Source organism: Gorilla gorilla, chromosome 1 (genome assembly GCF_029281585.2).
Source record: "Gorilla gorilla gorilla isolate KB3781 chromosome 1, NHGRI_mGorGor1-v2.1_pri, whole genome shotgun sequence".
NCBI lineage: Eukaryota > Metazoa > Chordata > Mammalia > Primates > Hominidae > Gorilla > Gorilla gorilla.
The window spans coordinates 185,485,315-185,502,303 of NC_073224.2; the positions used below are offsets into that span (position 1 = coordinate 185,485,315).

Below are 16,989 nucleotides of genomic sequence, written 5' to 3' on the forward strand. Positions count from 1 at the left end.
CCCCGTCTCCCCTTTATCCCCGTCACCCCTCCCCGATATTTGATGGGCATCCACCCCGTACCACCTACCCCAGATCCATCTCCGGGGATCCCCCAACCTCGCCAGGAAGCGCCCCGGGGTGGGGGGTACTGCAGTGCGTGATGTTTCCACCCCACCACCAGCCTCGCTTCCCCGGCTCAAACCCAGGCCCAGGGGCCAGGACACAACCACGATCTGAAGGGTAGCGTTTGAGGGGGGCGACTCCTGCTGCGAATTTCCCCCACCCCCAGCCGTGAGCCGTAAAGTCAGGGGCTGGAGCATAGACGGTAAAGGGGAAAAGAAGGAAACCCCCATTCAAGTTTGGTCCAACGGTTTCATGGGGAGGGGGGCAAGTAGGAAGAATTTTTAAGCCCTGAACCCACAAAGCAGACTTTTTAAAAAATTGTAATTGAAAACATCTCGAAGTAAGGGCCGCCAGAAGCGGGCCCACTCCCCGCCCCCCCGCCCCAACCCCCTTTCCCGCTCCCCGGAGTCCGATGAAGTCATGATAAGTAGGCTGCAAAAAGAAAAAAAAAAAGTGGGGGGTAGGCTGGGGGGGTGAGGGCACAGGGGTCCCAGGCTGGGGCCCCGCGCGGACACAGTTTGGATACTATGGTTACGCGATCCGACCCAAACAGCGAAGGTGGACAACAATAGCGGCCGCCAGAGGAGGAAATTCCTTCCGGGGTGGACGGCGCGGGGGGAGGGGCGCCTGGCTGGAACGCCGAGGCGGCGGCTCGGCCAATCAGCGCGCGGCCGCCGGCGGTTTCAAGGTGCCCCGCGCCGCGCGCCCCCACCCCCCCGCGCGCTCCGCTCGGGCGCTGGAATTGCTGAGACGTTTCCCTGCACGCGCCCGGGTAACCCTGCGGAGGCTGCTGCCCCGGCCGACGCCGCCCCCCCAGCGCCGCCCCCGGCGCCGAGCCTACAGCCCGGGGAAGGCCGAGAGTGGCGCTGCAAGAGTTGCTTACCCTCGAGGGAGGTGGGGGGAAAAATCCCTACAAACCACCCCCTGTCTATGTGTTTGGTTCCTGCACAAGCCTGTCTTCTATTTTAAAGCATGTCTCAAGAAAAATCGGAGGGAGAGAGACAAGGAGAGAGAAGGTCCACCGACAGCTCTAGAAGCTTGGGAGGACCTGACCCCTGCTTCCCGGTCTCCGAGGCTGTTATATAATAAGTTGGGTTATTGATATTGGCGGTCTTGCCCGGGCATCCGGGATGCAGAGGTCCAAGGGCAAAGCTGCTATCTAAAACCCCCTCACCACCAAGTTCATGTGATCTGGCTTGCAGTGGGCTCATCGAAACCAGGGGCTCCCCTTCGCCGGCATCTGGGTTATTCATGCGAAGTGGGGTGACGGTAGCCGTTTCTCCCCCACCTGCCAGAGATTCTGTGCCCCAAGTCCCTCTCTTTTGGAAACCCCGGACTGGCTCTCAATCCTCTTTCCTAGCGGCCAAACCCTCAACCGCGCCTCCTCTCTCTCTTGCTCTCCTGCCAACTACCCAACGCCGGCATGCTGGGCACTGCGAGCGCCACATCGATCCCGTTCCTTTTTTAAGCCCCTGAACCAGGTTTCTGCTTTCTGATGCCTTCTGGGCACAGGGCACCACTTCGATGAGGAGTACAGGCCGTTTTATTCACTGCATATTAAGAGACACTTCTCTGAAAGGATCTAATGTTCAAAAAGTATTTTTGCCTCTCCACTCTCTCTCCCTCTCTTCATATATAATGGGGATAGCCCTAATTCTCCCGTTCCTCGTGTGTCTCTTTATAAATAAATAATGCGATTTTATTAATTATGCACGTACACTATCTCCAAGCAGATTGCTGTGTCTCTTGATGCTTAATAAAAAAAAAAAAAAAAAAAGGAAAAACCCTCTACACTTAAAGCTGTTTTTCCCCTATTGCAAGCAAACAAAAACTTCAAGGGGCCATATGTCCTCAAAACGGGGAGAGGAAGACAGAACTTGGGGAGAGCGTGGGCAGGGAGAATCTAAAGGGGGTCCTGTGCAGGTTTTCAAGGCAGCTAAAGATGGATTTCAATTCGCCTGCTTCATGCTTGTGATTGAGCTGCGGGTCTGAAAACATACCAAGGTTCACTTGGGCATTTGTGCGCTAAGGAGGGATGGGCAGCCGCTAATGGTAAACAGGAAACCAGTGAGAAGAGAGCTGGCGGCAGCCCAGTCCCTCTCTCAATTCGGTGCCCCTCCTCAGAGCCCCTGAACCCCTGAGCTCTCAAAACACACTTGGTTTCTGTGCATTTGTGCATCAACAATCTGAATGCCAAACATAATTCCTGGCACATAGTAAGGGCTCAACAAATATTTGCACATTCAATGAATGGAGTGTGGAAAACATAAAGGGGTTAGGAATAGGCTAGGTCTTGGGACCCAGGCCTAGGAGGGGCAGAAGCTGGGGCTTTTTATCCCTCAGACAGTTTGGGGAGTGGGGGACCTGAAGCTTTCTGGCCAAAGAAGTGACAGAACAGAGCTGAGTGTTAAAAAGCAAAGAGACCAGAGGGCAGAGAGAGGTGCAGTAATACCAGCAACGTTAAGCAGAGTTAGTGTGGCCAGGGAGGAATGGACACAGAGATGGTGAGGTGGGGTGTGGTGGGGTGGGGGCTCCTCAGTCCCTTTAGTACATGCAGATGAGGGAGTGGGAGGGGATCAGAAGTGAGCTTTGTTTTGAAACATTGTGGTTGCCAGGCGGGTGCAGTGGCTCACACCTATAATCCCAGCACTTTGGGAGGCTGAGGCGGGGGGATCACCTGAGGTCAGAAGTTATAGACCAGCCTGGCCAACATGGTGAAACCCTGTCTCTACTAAAAATACAAAAAAAAAAAAAAAATTAGCTGGGCGTGGTGGGGGCACCTGTAATCCCAGCTACTTGGGAGGCTGAGGCAGGAGAATCGCTTGAACCCGGGAGGCGGAGGTTGCAGTGAGCAGAGACTGTGCCACTGCACTCCAGCCTGGGCGACAGAGCCAGACTCTGTCAAAAAAAAAAAAAAGAGAGAGAGAGAGAGAGAAAGAAACATACATTGTGGTTCCAGTTATGAATAGCAAGGCTGTGTGGGAATAGGGATTAAGGGGTGCAGAGATGCAATGCAGAATCTCCTATAGAACAGGCACTCAGGCACCGGAGGCTGACTTTTTTTTTTTTTTTTTTTGAGACAGAGTCTCACTGTGTCACCCAGGCTGGGGTGCCAGTGGTGCAACTGAGGCTGAAATTTTAAAAGCAGAAAAAAATAGAGACCCCAGAGGAGGCACATAAAACTGCCCATAGAGTGATTTGTCCAGTGAAGACCCAGAGGGTGCAGAGGCTCGGGGGCAGCCACGGGTCCCAGGTCAAGGCAGTGCCCAAGCTGGCACACGTTTTTTGTACTACTCCCACCGCACAGAGCAGAAACAGTTTTCTCACACCGCCTGGGGCAGACCAAGCTTCCTGACAAAAGGGTTAATTAAACTGGGCGTGTGTTGCGCAAGTTCAAAAATAATTTTTTTTTAAAGGGAGAAGTTCTGGATGCCATTTCTCCTGCCTGTGAGAGGTCTATATATCACTGAGGAGTTAAAACATAAAATAAAATTGTGCTGGCTGTGGTTACCACAAAGCTGTCAAGCTGGGTCTTGTTGCTGGAGCCCTGGCATCTGCTGTGTAATTTGGGGAGCACTTAGTCTCCCAACCGTGGGTGGGGGCAGTCTCCTGACTTCTCCCTTTGTATCCTCCTAATTAAAAAGAATTAAGATCTCTTTCCATGTGTGTTAAAGAACATCTCTTGTGCTAAGGAAAGGCAAGGAGAGGCAGACACTAGAGGTCCCTGGGGTGTGAGGATGGTACCAGGATCTAGCATGAACCCACCTCTCAGAGAAGCCATGCCCTGTTCTGTGACCTTGAGCAAGGACCTCAGTCTGCCCACAAATCAAACTGGGGTGGAGGAAGGCTGGGCGCAGTGGCTCACGCCTGTAATCCCAGCACTTTGGGAGGCCAAGGTGGGCGGATCATGAGGTCAGGAGATCGAGACCATCCTGGCTAACATGGTGAAACACCGTCTCTACTAAAAATACAAAAAATTAGCCGGGCATGGTGGCGGGCGCCTGTAGTCCCAGCAACTTGGGAGGCTGAGAATGGCGTGAACCCAGGAGGCGGAGCTTGCAGTGAGCCAAGATTGCGCCACTGCACTCCAGCCTGGGCCACAGAGTGAGACTCCGTCTCAAAAAAAAAAAAAAAAAAAAAAAATGGGGTGGAGGAAGGCTATTTGAAGATCAAGGATCTCTCATGTTCTGTGGTTCTTAGATATGTGTCCAACAGGACCGTGGGGCGATTGTGCCTTGTGGCCGGTTGAGGTGGAGCCTCTGCCCCCATGCAGCCGTCATGCCTGTAATCCTGCCCCAGTTCCAATTGTGAGCTAAGGTCCAAAAAAACAAACCACCTCTAGACCACAGAGGTCTCCAAATTATAGACATGCTCAAGCTCTGATAGAGAGCATCCCACACACACATGCAGCAAAACCCTAGGGTCAGAAACTGTCCAGGCTGAGAAATCACGGGGCCCAGCTCATCTGAGATACACAAAGGCCCTCTACAACATCCCAGGCTAGTGTGTGTCCAGCCCCTGCTTGAATACCACAAGTGACAGAGAGCTCACTTACCGTCTATGAACTCTAGCACAGTCTATCCTAACCACTGCTGCTGGTATCCACCAAGATGTCTTGCTAATATCTCAAAGTCGGCATTTACCAAGATGGAACTCTTCATGTCCTCATCAGACCTGCTCCTCCTCCCCTTCCTCCTATGTGTCCTGGCTCGGAAAACTGGCACCACGAGCTAGAAACTTGGGAGTTATTCTTGACTTCCCACTCCACCTCCAGGCAGCCAGTCTCCAAGTCCTGAGGTTCTGCCTTCTTACTCCCTCTCCAGGCATTCCCTGCTGCCTCATCACTCCTCACCTACGTATATTGTTGCATCAGCTTTCTAGCTGGTCTCCTTGCCTCCTCACTATCCCTTCCAAATTACCCTCCAGGCTGCCTACCAGAAGTCTCTTTCTGAAGCCTTAACCTGAATGCAACATGCCTCTGCTTATAAATAAACGATGACCTGAGTTGCCCACATAACCGAAGTCCGAATTCCTTTGGCCTTTCTTCACCTGGCTCCAGGCACATATGCAGCCCCACAGCTCACTTCTCCCCACTGATTTACCTTACACGCCGGCCACACCAAACAGCGTGTTGTTCCCTGAATATTCTCTGTTCTTTCATGCCTCTGTATCTGCAAATGCTGTGTCCTCTACCTAGGACACCCTTCTAGCCACTAAAGAGAGAGATGAAAAATAGAGTCCCTGACCAAGAAGAGCCCATTTTCTAGAGCTGCACTATCCAGTATGGCAACCACTTGCCACATGTGGCCAATGAGCCCACAACATGCAGCCAATCCAAATTGAGGTGCTATGAGTGTAAACTACGCGCCAGAGTTTGAAAGACTTAGTACCAAAAAATGTAAATTAATTTGTTCATAGTTTCCTTTTTTTTCTTTTCTCTTCTTTTTTTTTTTGAGACGGAATTTTGCTCGTTTCCCAGGCTGAAGTGCAGTGGCGCAATCTCGACTCACTGCAACCTCCACCTCCTGGGTTCAAGTGATTCTCCTGCCTCGGCCTCCCGAGTAGCTGGGATTACAGGCATGTGCCACCACACCTGGCTAATTTTGTATTTTTAGTAGAGATGGGGTTTCTCCATGTTGGCCAGGCTGGTGTCGAACTCCCAACCTCAGATGATCCACCCGCCTCGGCCTCCCAAAGTGTTGGTATTACAGGCATGAGCCACCGCACCTGGCCCATAGTTTCTTTATATTAGGCCGGGCATGGTGGCTGACACCCATTATCCCAGCACTTTGGGAGGCCAAGGTGGGAGAGTGGCTTGAGGCCAGGAGTTCAAGACCATCCTGGGCAACATAGTGAGACTCTATCTCTACAAAAAATAAAAAATTACCCAGGTGTGGTGGTGCACACCTGTTGTCCCAGCTACTCGGGAGGCTGAGGCGAGAGGGTTGCTAGGAGGATGAGGCTGCAGTGAGCTGTGATCATGCCACTGTACTCCAGCCTCAGTGACCTTGTCTCAAAAATGTAAAGAAGTTATTATTGATTACATGTTTATGATATTTTGGATATATTGAGTTTAATATAACTTACTAAAAGTAATTTCAAGGGCTGGACATGGTGGCTCACACCTATAACCTCAGCACTTTGGGAGGCTGAGGCAAGTGGATCTCTTGAAGTTCAGAAGTTCGAGATCAGGCTGGGCAACTGGGCAAAACCCCATCTTTATACACAATATAAAAATTGGCTGGGCCTGAGGCCGGGCATGATGGCTCACACCTGTAATCCCAGCACTTTGGGAGGCCAAGGCGGGTGGATCACGAGGTCAGGAGTTCGGACCAGCCTGACCAACATGGTGAAACCCTGTCTCTACTAAAAGTATGAGGAGAATCGCTTGAACCCTGGAGGCAGAGGTTGCAGTGAGCCTAGATCATGCCACTGCACTCCAGCCTGGGCGACAGAGCAAGACTCCGTCTCAAAAAAAAAAAAAAATTAGCTGGGCCTGGTTGTGTACACCTGTAGTCCCACCTTGGGAGGCTGAGGTGGGAGGATTACCTGAGCCTGGGAGTTCAAGGCTGCAGTAGCTGTGATGGTGCCATTGCACTCCAGCCTGGGTAACAGAGTGAGACCCTGTCTCAAAAAAAAAAAAGTAATTTCACCTGTTTATTTTTAAAATATAGCTACTAGGGAATTAAAAATGACAGACGACGGAGAGGTGCAGTGGCTCATGCCTGTAATCCCAGCACTTTGGGATGTTGGGGTCAGAAGTTCGAGACCAGCCTGGCCAACATCGTCAAACCCCGTCTCTACTAAAAATACAAAAAATTGCAGGGCATGGTGGTGGACACCTGTAATCCCAGCTATTCAGGAGGCTGAGGCAGGAGAATCGCTTGAACCTGGGAGGCGGAGGTTGCAGTGAGCCGAGATCATGCCACTGCACTCCAGCCTGGGAGACAGAGCGAGACTCCATCTCTAAATAAACAAAAATTAACATGACAGATGTGGTTCCCATTGTGACTTGCATTATATGCTATGGGACAGTGCTGTGAGCAGCACAGACATGCAAACAAGTAGGTGTAATGGTCGCCGCGTGAGAGGAGCATTGATGGCATGGTGAGAAACAAGAGTGTTGGAGGCACGGGTGGGGCGGGGGAGGGAAGGGTGGGCAGCTACCTCCTTCCCATGCTGGTCAGTTCAGCCTTCCTAGCATAGTTGAATGCCTCAGGCAGTACCTGAGTCCAAGTGGCACAGAATGACAAGTACTGGTTGAAGTGAGTGCATCAGGGAAGGTCAGGCTCAGCTGTCACCCCATCACTTTCTCTGGAAGGCTGTCCTTGGCCACCCTGTCTCTGCCCAGCCTGGGTCAGGCCCTCCTGGGAGCCCCCCAACCCCCTCTACTTCCCTGCCACAGCACTGATCAGTCTGAGTTGTCACCGCCTTTAAAGGGTGTGTCCATCCGCCCCTCCCTGCCCAGACTCGGCCTTGAGGGCAACGCCTGCCTTGCTTCCTCATGCTGTGTCCCAGGGCTTGGAGCAGAAGAGACCCTCAGCTCAGTAAATGTTTATTGAAAGTTGAGTGAATTTCTTCGTTCGACAAACATTTATTGACCCTGAGTGTCTTTTCCAAGTAGGTCCTTCCACAACTCCAATGTTACAGACCCTTCTGCCAAGGTTACTGACCCATTTTTCTGTGGGTAAGAGTGATGGTGGCTGGGTTTCCTTTTTTGAGCACCAACCACAGACCGCATGACACTTACGTGGGTTATCTTGTTTAAACTTCTCTATAATCCTGTGAGATCGATTCCACGTATCCTCATTTTTGTACCTGAGGCTCAGGGAAGTGAAGTGACTTGCCCAAGCTCACACAGTCCGTCTCAGGGGAATGGACCTTCACAAATCCATCCTCCAGTTCCCAGGCCTTCAGCCTGAGACAGGGCCAGTCCTGGGTTTTCTAGGGCGATCCTGGTTGACCAGACCACTCCCACTCTCTCCCCCTCCTTTGCTGCCTTGCCCTTCATCTATACTGGGGGTGTCTAATCTTTTGGCTTCCCTGGGCCACACTGGAAGAATAATAATTGTCTTGGGCCACACATAAAATACATTAACACTAATGACAGCTGATGAGCTACAAAAATAAATAAATATATACATACATAAATATATAAATGCAAAAATAAATCTCATAATGTTTTTTAAAAGTTTACAAATTTATGTTGGGCTGTATTCAAAGCCGCCCTGGACCACATGTGGTCCATGGGCCACGGGTTGGACAAGCTTAGTCTCTAGTTCTTCAGCCTGTGAGAAGGCAGAGAGTAACTCAGAACCCAGAGGCAGGGAGTGCGCCTCACGCCACACTCTGCAGGGGAAGTGCCCCTCCCCACATGCTGCCTATGGTTGAGCACCCCACCCCCAGCTGGGGAAGGGAGGAGGGAGGAAAAGAGAAACCCACCGGGCCTCTGGGGCACAGCCCTTGAGGAGCCCCGGTGTTTGGTTTCAATTAGGAGGACAAATTCCAGGAAGCCAGGCCAGTGCTGGGGGGATGGGGGTTCACAGAGCAGGACTAAAAATGAGGAGGCTCCTGGAATCTGGCCTCAGCCTTGGGAAGAGGCTCCCATAGGGCTGGGGGGCCGCTGGGAAGAAGTGTGGCCTGCAGAGCCAGGGTGGAGTCCCAGTTCACGGTCACCGACTTACAGTGTACTGTCAGGGCAGTAGAGAATGTAGGTCAGGTTCCTGGCACACAGTGGGCTCTCAGGGGCTCAGCAAATGGTAGCCGGCACTGCTTCTGCTCCTGCTCACATTGCTCCATAAATCCCAGTTCTGAGGGTGGGGAAGGCTGTCTGGTGGTTGACAATGCAACCCAGCTTGTCAAACTGAGGGCCATGCGCTGGGGCACCAAGTTGTCTGAAGCTGGGAGCTCCTGTACAATCTAGGAGCACAAATAACTGCTACGGTGCCACCAGAGCTGGATGCTGGGAAGCTTCGATTATAGAAGCTTGAAGAGAGAAGAACTCTTGTTGTCTGTCCTGCTCACTCTTGTCTCCTCAGCACCTAGCATCATGCCTGGCATATGATGAGCACGCAACAGATATTTGTTGAATTAATGGGTGATTAGCTCTTCTGGGAAATTTCAGGGAAAGCTTCTTAGAAGAAGGGTGCATCTAAGCAGGGTTTTAAGAGATGAATAACAGCTTGGAGACCAAGAAAGGGAGAAAGGGCATTCCAAGCAAAGGGAACAGCTGATGCAGAGACCAGGCAGCATGGAGCATGTGGCAAAGTATTCATTGATTGATTTGTTCCCCCGAATGGTGATGGCATGCCTGTGATGTTCTAGGCACCGTGCTCACCAGATTGCCGTGCTGGATTGAAAGGGTTCACGCTGTAGGAGTAGGCAGGGGCCAGACCATGGCAGAGTCCGGTGTGGGATGGGGATGGGCTTGTGTGTCTTGCAAGGGAGTCAGGACTCTACCCCTGCCAGCTACAGGGAGGTCTGGAGGGGTTCCTGTCTCCTCAGGAGTAATCAAGTAACACAGAACTGGAGCTTGGCCTGGAGGAGTTCTCAAGAACAACAGCTCATCCTACCCTACAGCTGCGGCTCTGAGGGATGTTGGGACTTGTTCAAGGACATCTATGTAGGAAAGCAGAGCTGGCACTCGGTGACGCACAGCCCAGTGCTTGCTCCCAGTGCCAAGCCCCTCAGCTCTCTGCTGGACCTACCCTCTGTCAGACATTCCTGAGTTGGCTCCTCCTTTGATGAACGGCCTTGGGTACTTCTCCTCTCTCTGGACCAAAGGGCTTAGGCTGAGGCAGTGTCTCCCAAAGCGTGGGACAGGTACATCCAGCGGGATGAGGGATGAGGTCAGGGAGTCCACAGGCCTGGCCACACGAAAATGGAATCTCAGTCTCATCTTCTTGAAAGTTATTTCTTTTCGGCCAGGCACAGTGGCTCACATCTGTAATCCCAGCACTTTGGGAGGCCGAGGCAGGTGATCACCTGAGGTCAGCAGTTCGAGACCAGCCTGGCCAACATGGCGAAACACCTTCTCTACTAAAAATACAAAAAATAGCTGGGTGTGGTGGCAGGCGCCTGTAATCCCAGCACTTGGGAGGCTGAGGCAGGAGAATCACTTGAACCAAGGAGGTGGAGGTTGCAGTGAGCCGAGATCACACCACTGCACTCCAGCCTGGGCACCAGAACAAGACTCTGTCTCAAGAAAGAGAAGAGAAGAGAAGGGATATTCCTTTTCAATTCTTCCTTCTGATTAAGTCTGGGAGAAAGAAAAAGGCTCAGTTTGGGGCTGGTAGGTCTCTAACGCCTTTCTAACACCTGTGAATCTCCCTTTATAGAAGAGAGAGATCTCCCAGCAAGCAAGAGTATCTAAGCCAGCATTGGTTCGTTTTCATTACAATTATTTTATATTTACCTTCTGTTTCTGGAAAGCAATACTGGTTTTCCATTTAGAATACTGATAGAGTTTCCTTATTGAAGCTTGGCAAAGTGAGTTAATTTAAAGAAAAACACGAAGTGAGGTAAGCAGATATGGCAAAAGTCATGGATGGGGTACAAATGACCGGGTTTTGGGGAAGTCCTAGGTGGGATCCTAAGCGCCTATGACTCTTCAGTTTTAACATCACTATTTTTCTAGGAAACTGCCTAAGAGTCTAGGTGCTGTTTATCTTTTTTAAAAAACGGGAGATGCCGGACATGGTGGCTCACGCCTGTAATCCCAGCACTTTGGGAGGCCAAGGCGGGTGGATCATGAGGTCGGGAGATCAAGACCATCCTGGCTAACATGGTGAAACCCCGTCTCTACTAAAAACACAAAAAAGTAGCCGGGCATAGTGGCGGGCACCTGTAGCCCCAGCTACTCAGGAGGCTGAAGCAGGAGAATGGCGTGAACCCAGGAGGTGGAGCTTGCAGTGAGCCAAGATCACGCCACTGCACTCCAGCCTGGGCAGCAGAGCGAGACTCTGTCTCAAAAAATAAATAAATAAAATAAAATAAAATGAAATAAAACAGGAGAAGGTAGGTGTCTCCCTGGGCATTTACTGATGGGATCAATTCTATTTGCCATGGAATTTCCCTTAGCAAACTTCAGTGCCAGTTACAACACCCTGGCCACACCTCCTGTGAAATGGAGATGAGGAAGGAGCCCCAAGCTGGGATGGCTGGTCTTAGGCCATTATCAACCTCATTCATTTGATTCTGGGAGGCCCTAAGGAGAGAATCTGGGACTTCCACGCCCCTAGAGTGGAGAGCAGCTCTCATCAGGCTTCAAAGCAGAAAAAAGCTTTGCTGAATTGAAGAGGGTGAGGGGACATGTTAGTTAGTGGGCACTGTGGTGCTATCAGTTCCCATCCGATCTTTCTTCTTCCTCCATTAAGTCCCGTGTAGATGAAGGTGCTTATGAAGAATTTCAAGAGGCAAGGGAAAGGCCAGATCTAACACCAGGTAGAAGTGGGTTCAGATCCTGTTTCACTGTTCACCCGAGTCTTTAGCTGATTTAGCTGAGCCAGAGCATTCCTGTGTGCTACGTAGTGATCTTAATCCCCCCGACAGAGATAGAAAGGGTCTGATAGATAAACTAGATACTGTGAGAATAACAACATCCACTGGTCAGGTACACACCTGCTTATTAAACTATGCAAATGTTTGAGCTACAGAACGCATAGAAAGCCCAGATGCCTTCAGGAAACAGGAACTCATTCTGCCCAAAGGGCTGAAGCAGGAAAAGCTCTCTACTTCCAGGGCACTTTTGAGTTGGGCTTTGAAGAATTAGTAGGAGTTCCCCATTGAGTCGGCCACGAGGCTTAGGAAATAAACCATGGTCAGACGAAATTGAAATGAGGAGGCTGAGAGTCACACAGAGAGTACACTCCCAGCCCCTACAGGGAACCACAGCAAGAATGTTCGTTAAAAAGAAGGGAGGAGCTAGGTTTGGTGGTGCTGTACCTGTAGTCCCAGCTACTCAGGAGGCTGAGGCAGGGAGACTGCTGCTTAAGCCCAAGAATTCAAGGCCAGCCTGGACAACATAGTGAGACCCTGTCTCTAAAAGATAAAAATAAAAAAAGAAAGAAGGACTTATCCCAGGGGTTTGGGAAGAATTCTAGTCCAGGATTTGACTCTAGGTGTAAGATGACTTAAGAAGGGTCAAGGGCCCCTTCATCATAAGTCAAGTCAAAAGGTCAACTGGTCCATCCCTCTGTGGCTAAGCTACCCTGGTTACTTTGTCCCTAAACCTGCTTCCTCCTCTGAGCTAGAAGCAAGCCCCATGTTGCATGAGTAGGGAAGGAAGGGGGAAGCTCCTCCCTGATTCCTGGGTTTGTGTCCAACAGGCTAGGCCCATAGCCCAGCAGCCCCTTCCCTCCCTCTCCAGGAGTGTGACCCCCACCTTCTGCATGGGGGGCTCCATTTCTCCCTGCAGCCTTGACCCAGGGCAGTGAAACCAAATGGAAAAATAAGCCCCCTTTCCCGGGCCTGGGAGGGACAGAAGGAGGCAGGGCCCATTTTCTAGGTCAGAACTCCTTGCCCCTGCTCTTCCTCCCCTTGCCTATATTTTTCAAAACTAGACCTTGGGGAGAGAGGGAGAGGGAGAGGGAGAAAGTGTGGATGCTTCTGTGTGTGTGGCTGAGTGCGTATATCCTGTGTGGAGAGAGGGAGAGGAAAAGAGAACAGAGCCTGAGAGTGTGTGTGTGTGTGTGTGCATGTTGTGTGCGTGTGGAAAGAGAGGGTGACAGGGAGAGGGAAAGAGAACAGAGCCTGGGAGTGTGTGTGTGTGTGTGTGCATGTTGTGTGCGTGTGGAAAGAGAGGGTGACAGGGAGAGGGAAAGAGAACAGAGCCTGGGAGTGTGTGTGTGTGTGTGTTGTGTGCGTGTGGAGAGGGAGGGTGACACGGAGAGGGAAAGAGAACAGAGCCTGGGAGTGTGTGTGTGTGTGTGGCTGTGTGCAAGAGAGAGACTGGCGTGTGTGTGTGTGGGGTGTGTGTGTGTGTGTGGCGCTTCAGCAGCAAGCTGTACCTTAAAGGGACAGACCCTGCCTCTGCCTGCTCCCCTCTACCATCCCCCACCCCCAGCACCACCTCCCGCCACCCTCAGCTGGGAACCCGAGCAGAGCCTGTCCCCAGCGACTCCAGCCAGAGGGCAGAGAAGCAAGCCCAGCCCTCTCAGAACCACCCCCTCCATAGCCAAGGCTTTGAGAACTCAGAAATGGGCCCTCCGGGAGGAGAAAATAGAAAGGGGCTTTATTCCCCAGGAAAGCCGGGCCTCCCCTGAGAACTGGGGGCCGGGGAGAGAGGAGGCCCAGCACTGGGGCAAAACTGTCTGGTTGGGATCCTGGCTGTCCGCTTACTAGGGTGAGGGTGGGTGGAGGGAGGTTACCACCTCCACACCTCTTATGAAGGCTGGCAACACGGTCACGGCGCTGTACCAGTCACTGATGGAGACCAGAAGGGTGTGGGCAGTGGGAGAACAGCCACCAGGGCCTCCTCGCAGACAGGAAGCCCCTGCCTCGGGTCTGCACTCAGGCAGTCAGTCTCCTTGCCATCTTGGCAGCTGGCGCCTGCAGACCGGAGCGCAGGGGTGTTTGTTTTCTTCCCACAGCAACTGCCCCTCCCCCACGCCCAAACCCGGTTTCGGCTCCAAGGCAGGAGGGGATGGTGGGGTGCTGTGAGGTTCAAACCGGGTTTCTCACCCCGCCCCTCCCTCTCATGCGCTGTGTGATCCACACGGTCCGCACCGTCTCTGAGCTGCTGCGGCCCCATCTGTACAATGGAGGTGGTGGGTACAGAGACTGCCGGCTCTTACAACTGACATTCCCCGGTTCAGGATACAACAGTGGACGTCATCTGTTGAAAAAATAAAGTCTTCACCTGGGAAGACGGTGAAAAATTACGTAGCCCTGAGTCCTCCCCGCCCAGCCCCAGAGCCACAAAAAGTAATGTGTGCTGGGAATGTCCTTGGAAACCTGGTCCAACCCCTCCACTCACAGTCGGGGAAACTGAGGCTAGAAGGTGGTGAGTTGCCCAAGATGCTCAGGGAATCAGAGCCTAAACCGGGACTGGAGCCTGAGTGTCCTGGCCCCTGAGTGTCCTGGCCCCACCCCTTTGCTCTGCGGCGGGCCCGGACCTCGGAGGGAGCAGCCGGAGGCACTATGCTGGGAGGCGGCGGAGGAGCCGGGGGCGCGCCCCGACCCCGCGGGCCCCTTCCGGCCCCTCCCCCAGCCTGCGCACCGACCCGCCACCTGCTCCCCCTGCGCCTGGGCGGGGCTGCCGCCCCCACCCCCGTCCCCATGGCAACGCGCGGCCCCGGCCTGCCGGCCCTGCCTCCCCGCCGCTGCGCAGCCCATCTGGCCCCAAGCCCACCCCAGCTGGGCCACCCGCGGCCGGTACCGCCGGGGGCCCTCACAGCCCCGCAGCGGCCGGAGACCCGGACGGGCAGCGCCAGGCGTCGGGCGCCTCTCCTAGCCATGGCCGGCTGCTGGCCGCAGGATGTGGGGCAAAAGCCACTCAACCCTCCGCGAGCTCACATTCTAGCCCTGGAGGCAGAGACCCCCAAATCCCCACTCACTGCGGCAGGAGGCAACATGTTGGAATTAGAAGCCAGCTTTCTGGAGGCAGCTGGCCTGGGTTCCAGTCCCCAAACAGTGTGACTGCAAGCATTCCCCTTAACCTGTTAACCTATCTGAAAAATGCAGGTAATCATAGAACCTGCCTCAGAGAATGCTTATGAGGAGGAATAAATGGGCCAATAAAGAAAAATGCATGGAGTTAGCACTCCATCAGTGTCACCTATTGTTACTACTGCAGGGGCAAGTGTTGGAAGAGGGAGAAGTGGAGGGCCCTAACCTAGCCTAGGGCAGCAAGGGAGGCTGGCTGGAATCTTAGGAAGTAGCAGTTACTGAGGAAGCCAAGGTGAAGAGGGAACAGCATCAGCAAAGGCACAAAGGTGGAAAATAGTATGGGAGCGTAGGTAGGTGGGGAGGGAGACTTGCAAAGCCCCTGAGTGTTGCTGGGGAGTGTAGAAGAACTGGGCTTTCAGAAGGAGAGCCCTGGGACAAGAGCCTTGGATGGTTTTGAACAGAGGTGTGACGTGGCCCGTTCCTTTCCCAGAGACCACTCTAGCTGCCATATGGGGAATGGCTTAGAAGGACCAGCGGTCCTTCTGAAAGATGATAAGACCTGAGCAAGGGCAGATGCAAAGTCACTGGAAGGTGGAGACAGAATCAGGAGCTATTAAGGAAGTAACATGGCAGAATGGTGACCTATGGATTGGATGTGGCAATGGATAAGAACGCTCAGGTGCTTGGCTTGGGCACTGGGAGGGTGGCAGGGCCGGAAAAGGGGCAGGTCTGGGGTGGGAAGGAAGATGAGGAGTTGTATGTGTATAGCAAGGGTTGGAGGTGCTGTCCAGCTGAGAAGACTTCTGTCCTCCAAAAGAGGAGGACCAGTCTTCCGATTGAATTCTAAATATCCTTTCCCTGGGGTCCAAGTGGAATCTGTCCAAAAGAAATTCAGGAGTTCTGACACAAACTCTATGTGTGCCATTGTGTTTCTGAGCTTTTTGGGGTTTTACATGGCTGTTTTGGAGTCAGAGCGGGCAGGAGGATACAAGGAGATAGTATATACGAGGAGGTCGTTAACCTGTGTGAGGTCTTAGGCAAGTCTTCTCACCAAGCCTCAGTTTCCTCCTTGGAACCTACCATGCAGGATTACTGTAATAATTAAATGGGATGCTGGACACAAAGCTCCCAGCAAGGCCTCTGGCACAAGGAAGGCACTCTTGTTAAACATATAAATTCCAGAATCCCTCCTAAGAATCAGGAATATGCATTTCCAAGGGAGGGTCTGAGAAATCTGCTGTTAAGACTTGCCCACCATTGGATCGAAGCCTCCAACTGTCACCCTGGGACTCCCCTGGCACCGGGCCCTCCAGCTGATGGCCCACCCCTAACATCACAGCCTGGGACAAAAGTCAAATGGCAGTCCTCCTGCCAGGTTCCCCCTTCTCTTCCCACCTGCCTCATCCCTTACCACAAGGGTCCTTGTGTGCACGCATTGGACCCCAGCCCCCACATCCAAGCTCCTGAGCTAATTTCTTCCTGCCCCCCAAACAGCTCCTTCGTACACCCCTTGGTGCAGGTTTGCACACGCCTATAGCACAGTCCACTGGGAGGACAGACCCTAGTCCTGGGAACAGGCTCAGGGCCCTTAGGGCAGGGAATTCCAGATCTCAGTTACCTGAAGTGTGATCTAGAATGGTGAGCTTGGGCCCCAGGTGGGCATATCCCCTCACCTCGAGGGGGGCACACCTCACCTTGTAGGGAGCGGTGGGGCTGGAGGAAGGCATAGGGGATCTCTATATAATAGAGTTCAGAGCAGGAGCCCAGTTTCCTGGGAATATGGGCTCCCTTGCCTCTGTTCCTATCAGCCTTTCCCACCAAGGCCCTCTGGCCAGCCCATGGCTCCCCAGCAGCCATATCACAGAGGCTGTAGCCAAGTGTCCTCCCTGACCAGCTGAGGTCACTTCAGTCTTTGCCTCCAGCCACAGCCAGCTTCTGCTGGCCCTGGGGAAGATAGAATCCTGGGGCCTCCCACATAACTACCTTCTGGCCATCACATCCCACCCGTGCCCAGTCCCTTACTTGTCATGGGAGGTAATATATTAATAATTCTCCTTTAAAAATGAGGAAACAGGCCGGGCACAGTGGCCCACACTTGTAATCCCAGCACTTTGGGAGGCCGAGGCAGGCGGATCACTTGAGCTCAGAAGTTCGAGAGCAGCCTGGGCAACATGGGGAAACCCTGTTTCTACAAAACAATCACAAAAAATTAGCTGGGCATAGTGGCGCATGCCTATAGTCCCAGCTACTTGGGAGGCTGAGGTGGGAGGATTGCTTGA

At 52.7% G+C, this 16,989-nt stretch overlaps 1 protein-coding gene across 1 annotated transcript; it reads right to left on the bottom strand.

Moving 5' to 3' along the window:
- Nucleotides 1-13,295: 13,295 nt before the first annotated feature.
- LOC129531909 (double homeobox protein 4C-like) lies at nt 13,296-14,559 on the bottom strand. Its single transcript, XM_055379213.2, has 3 exons — nt 14,079-14,559; nt 13,829-13,937; nt 13,296-13,651 (listed from the first exon to the last, which is right to left on the bottom strand). The coding sequence occupies exons 1-3, from the start codon at nt 14,557-14,559 to the stop codon at nt 13,621-13,623; spliced, it is 621 nt and encodes a 206-aa protein (XP_055235188.2). The 3' UTR covers nt 13,296-13,620.
- Between the last annotated feature and the right edge of the window lie 2,430 nt (nt 14,560-16,989).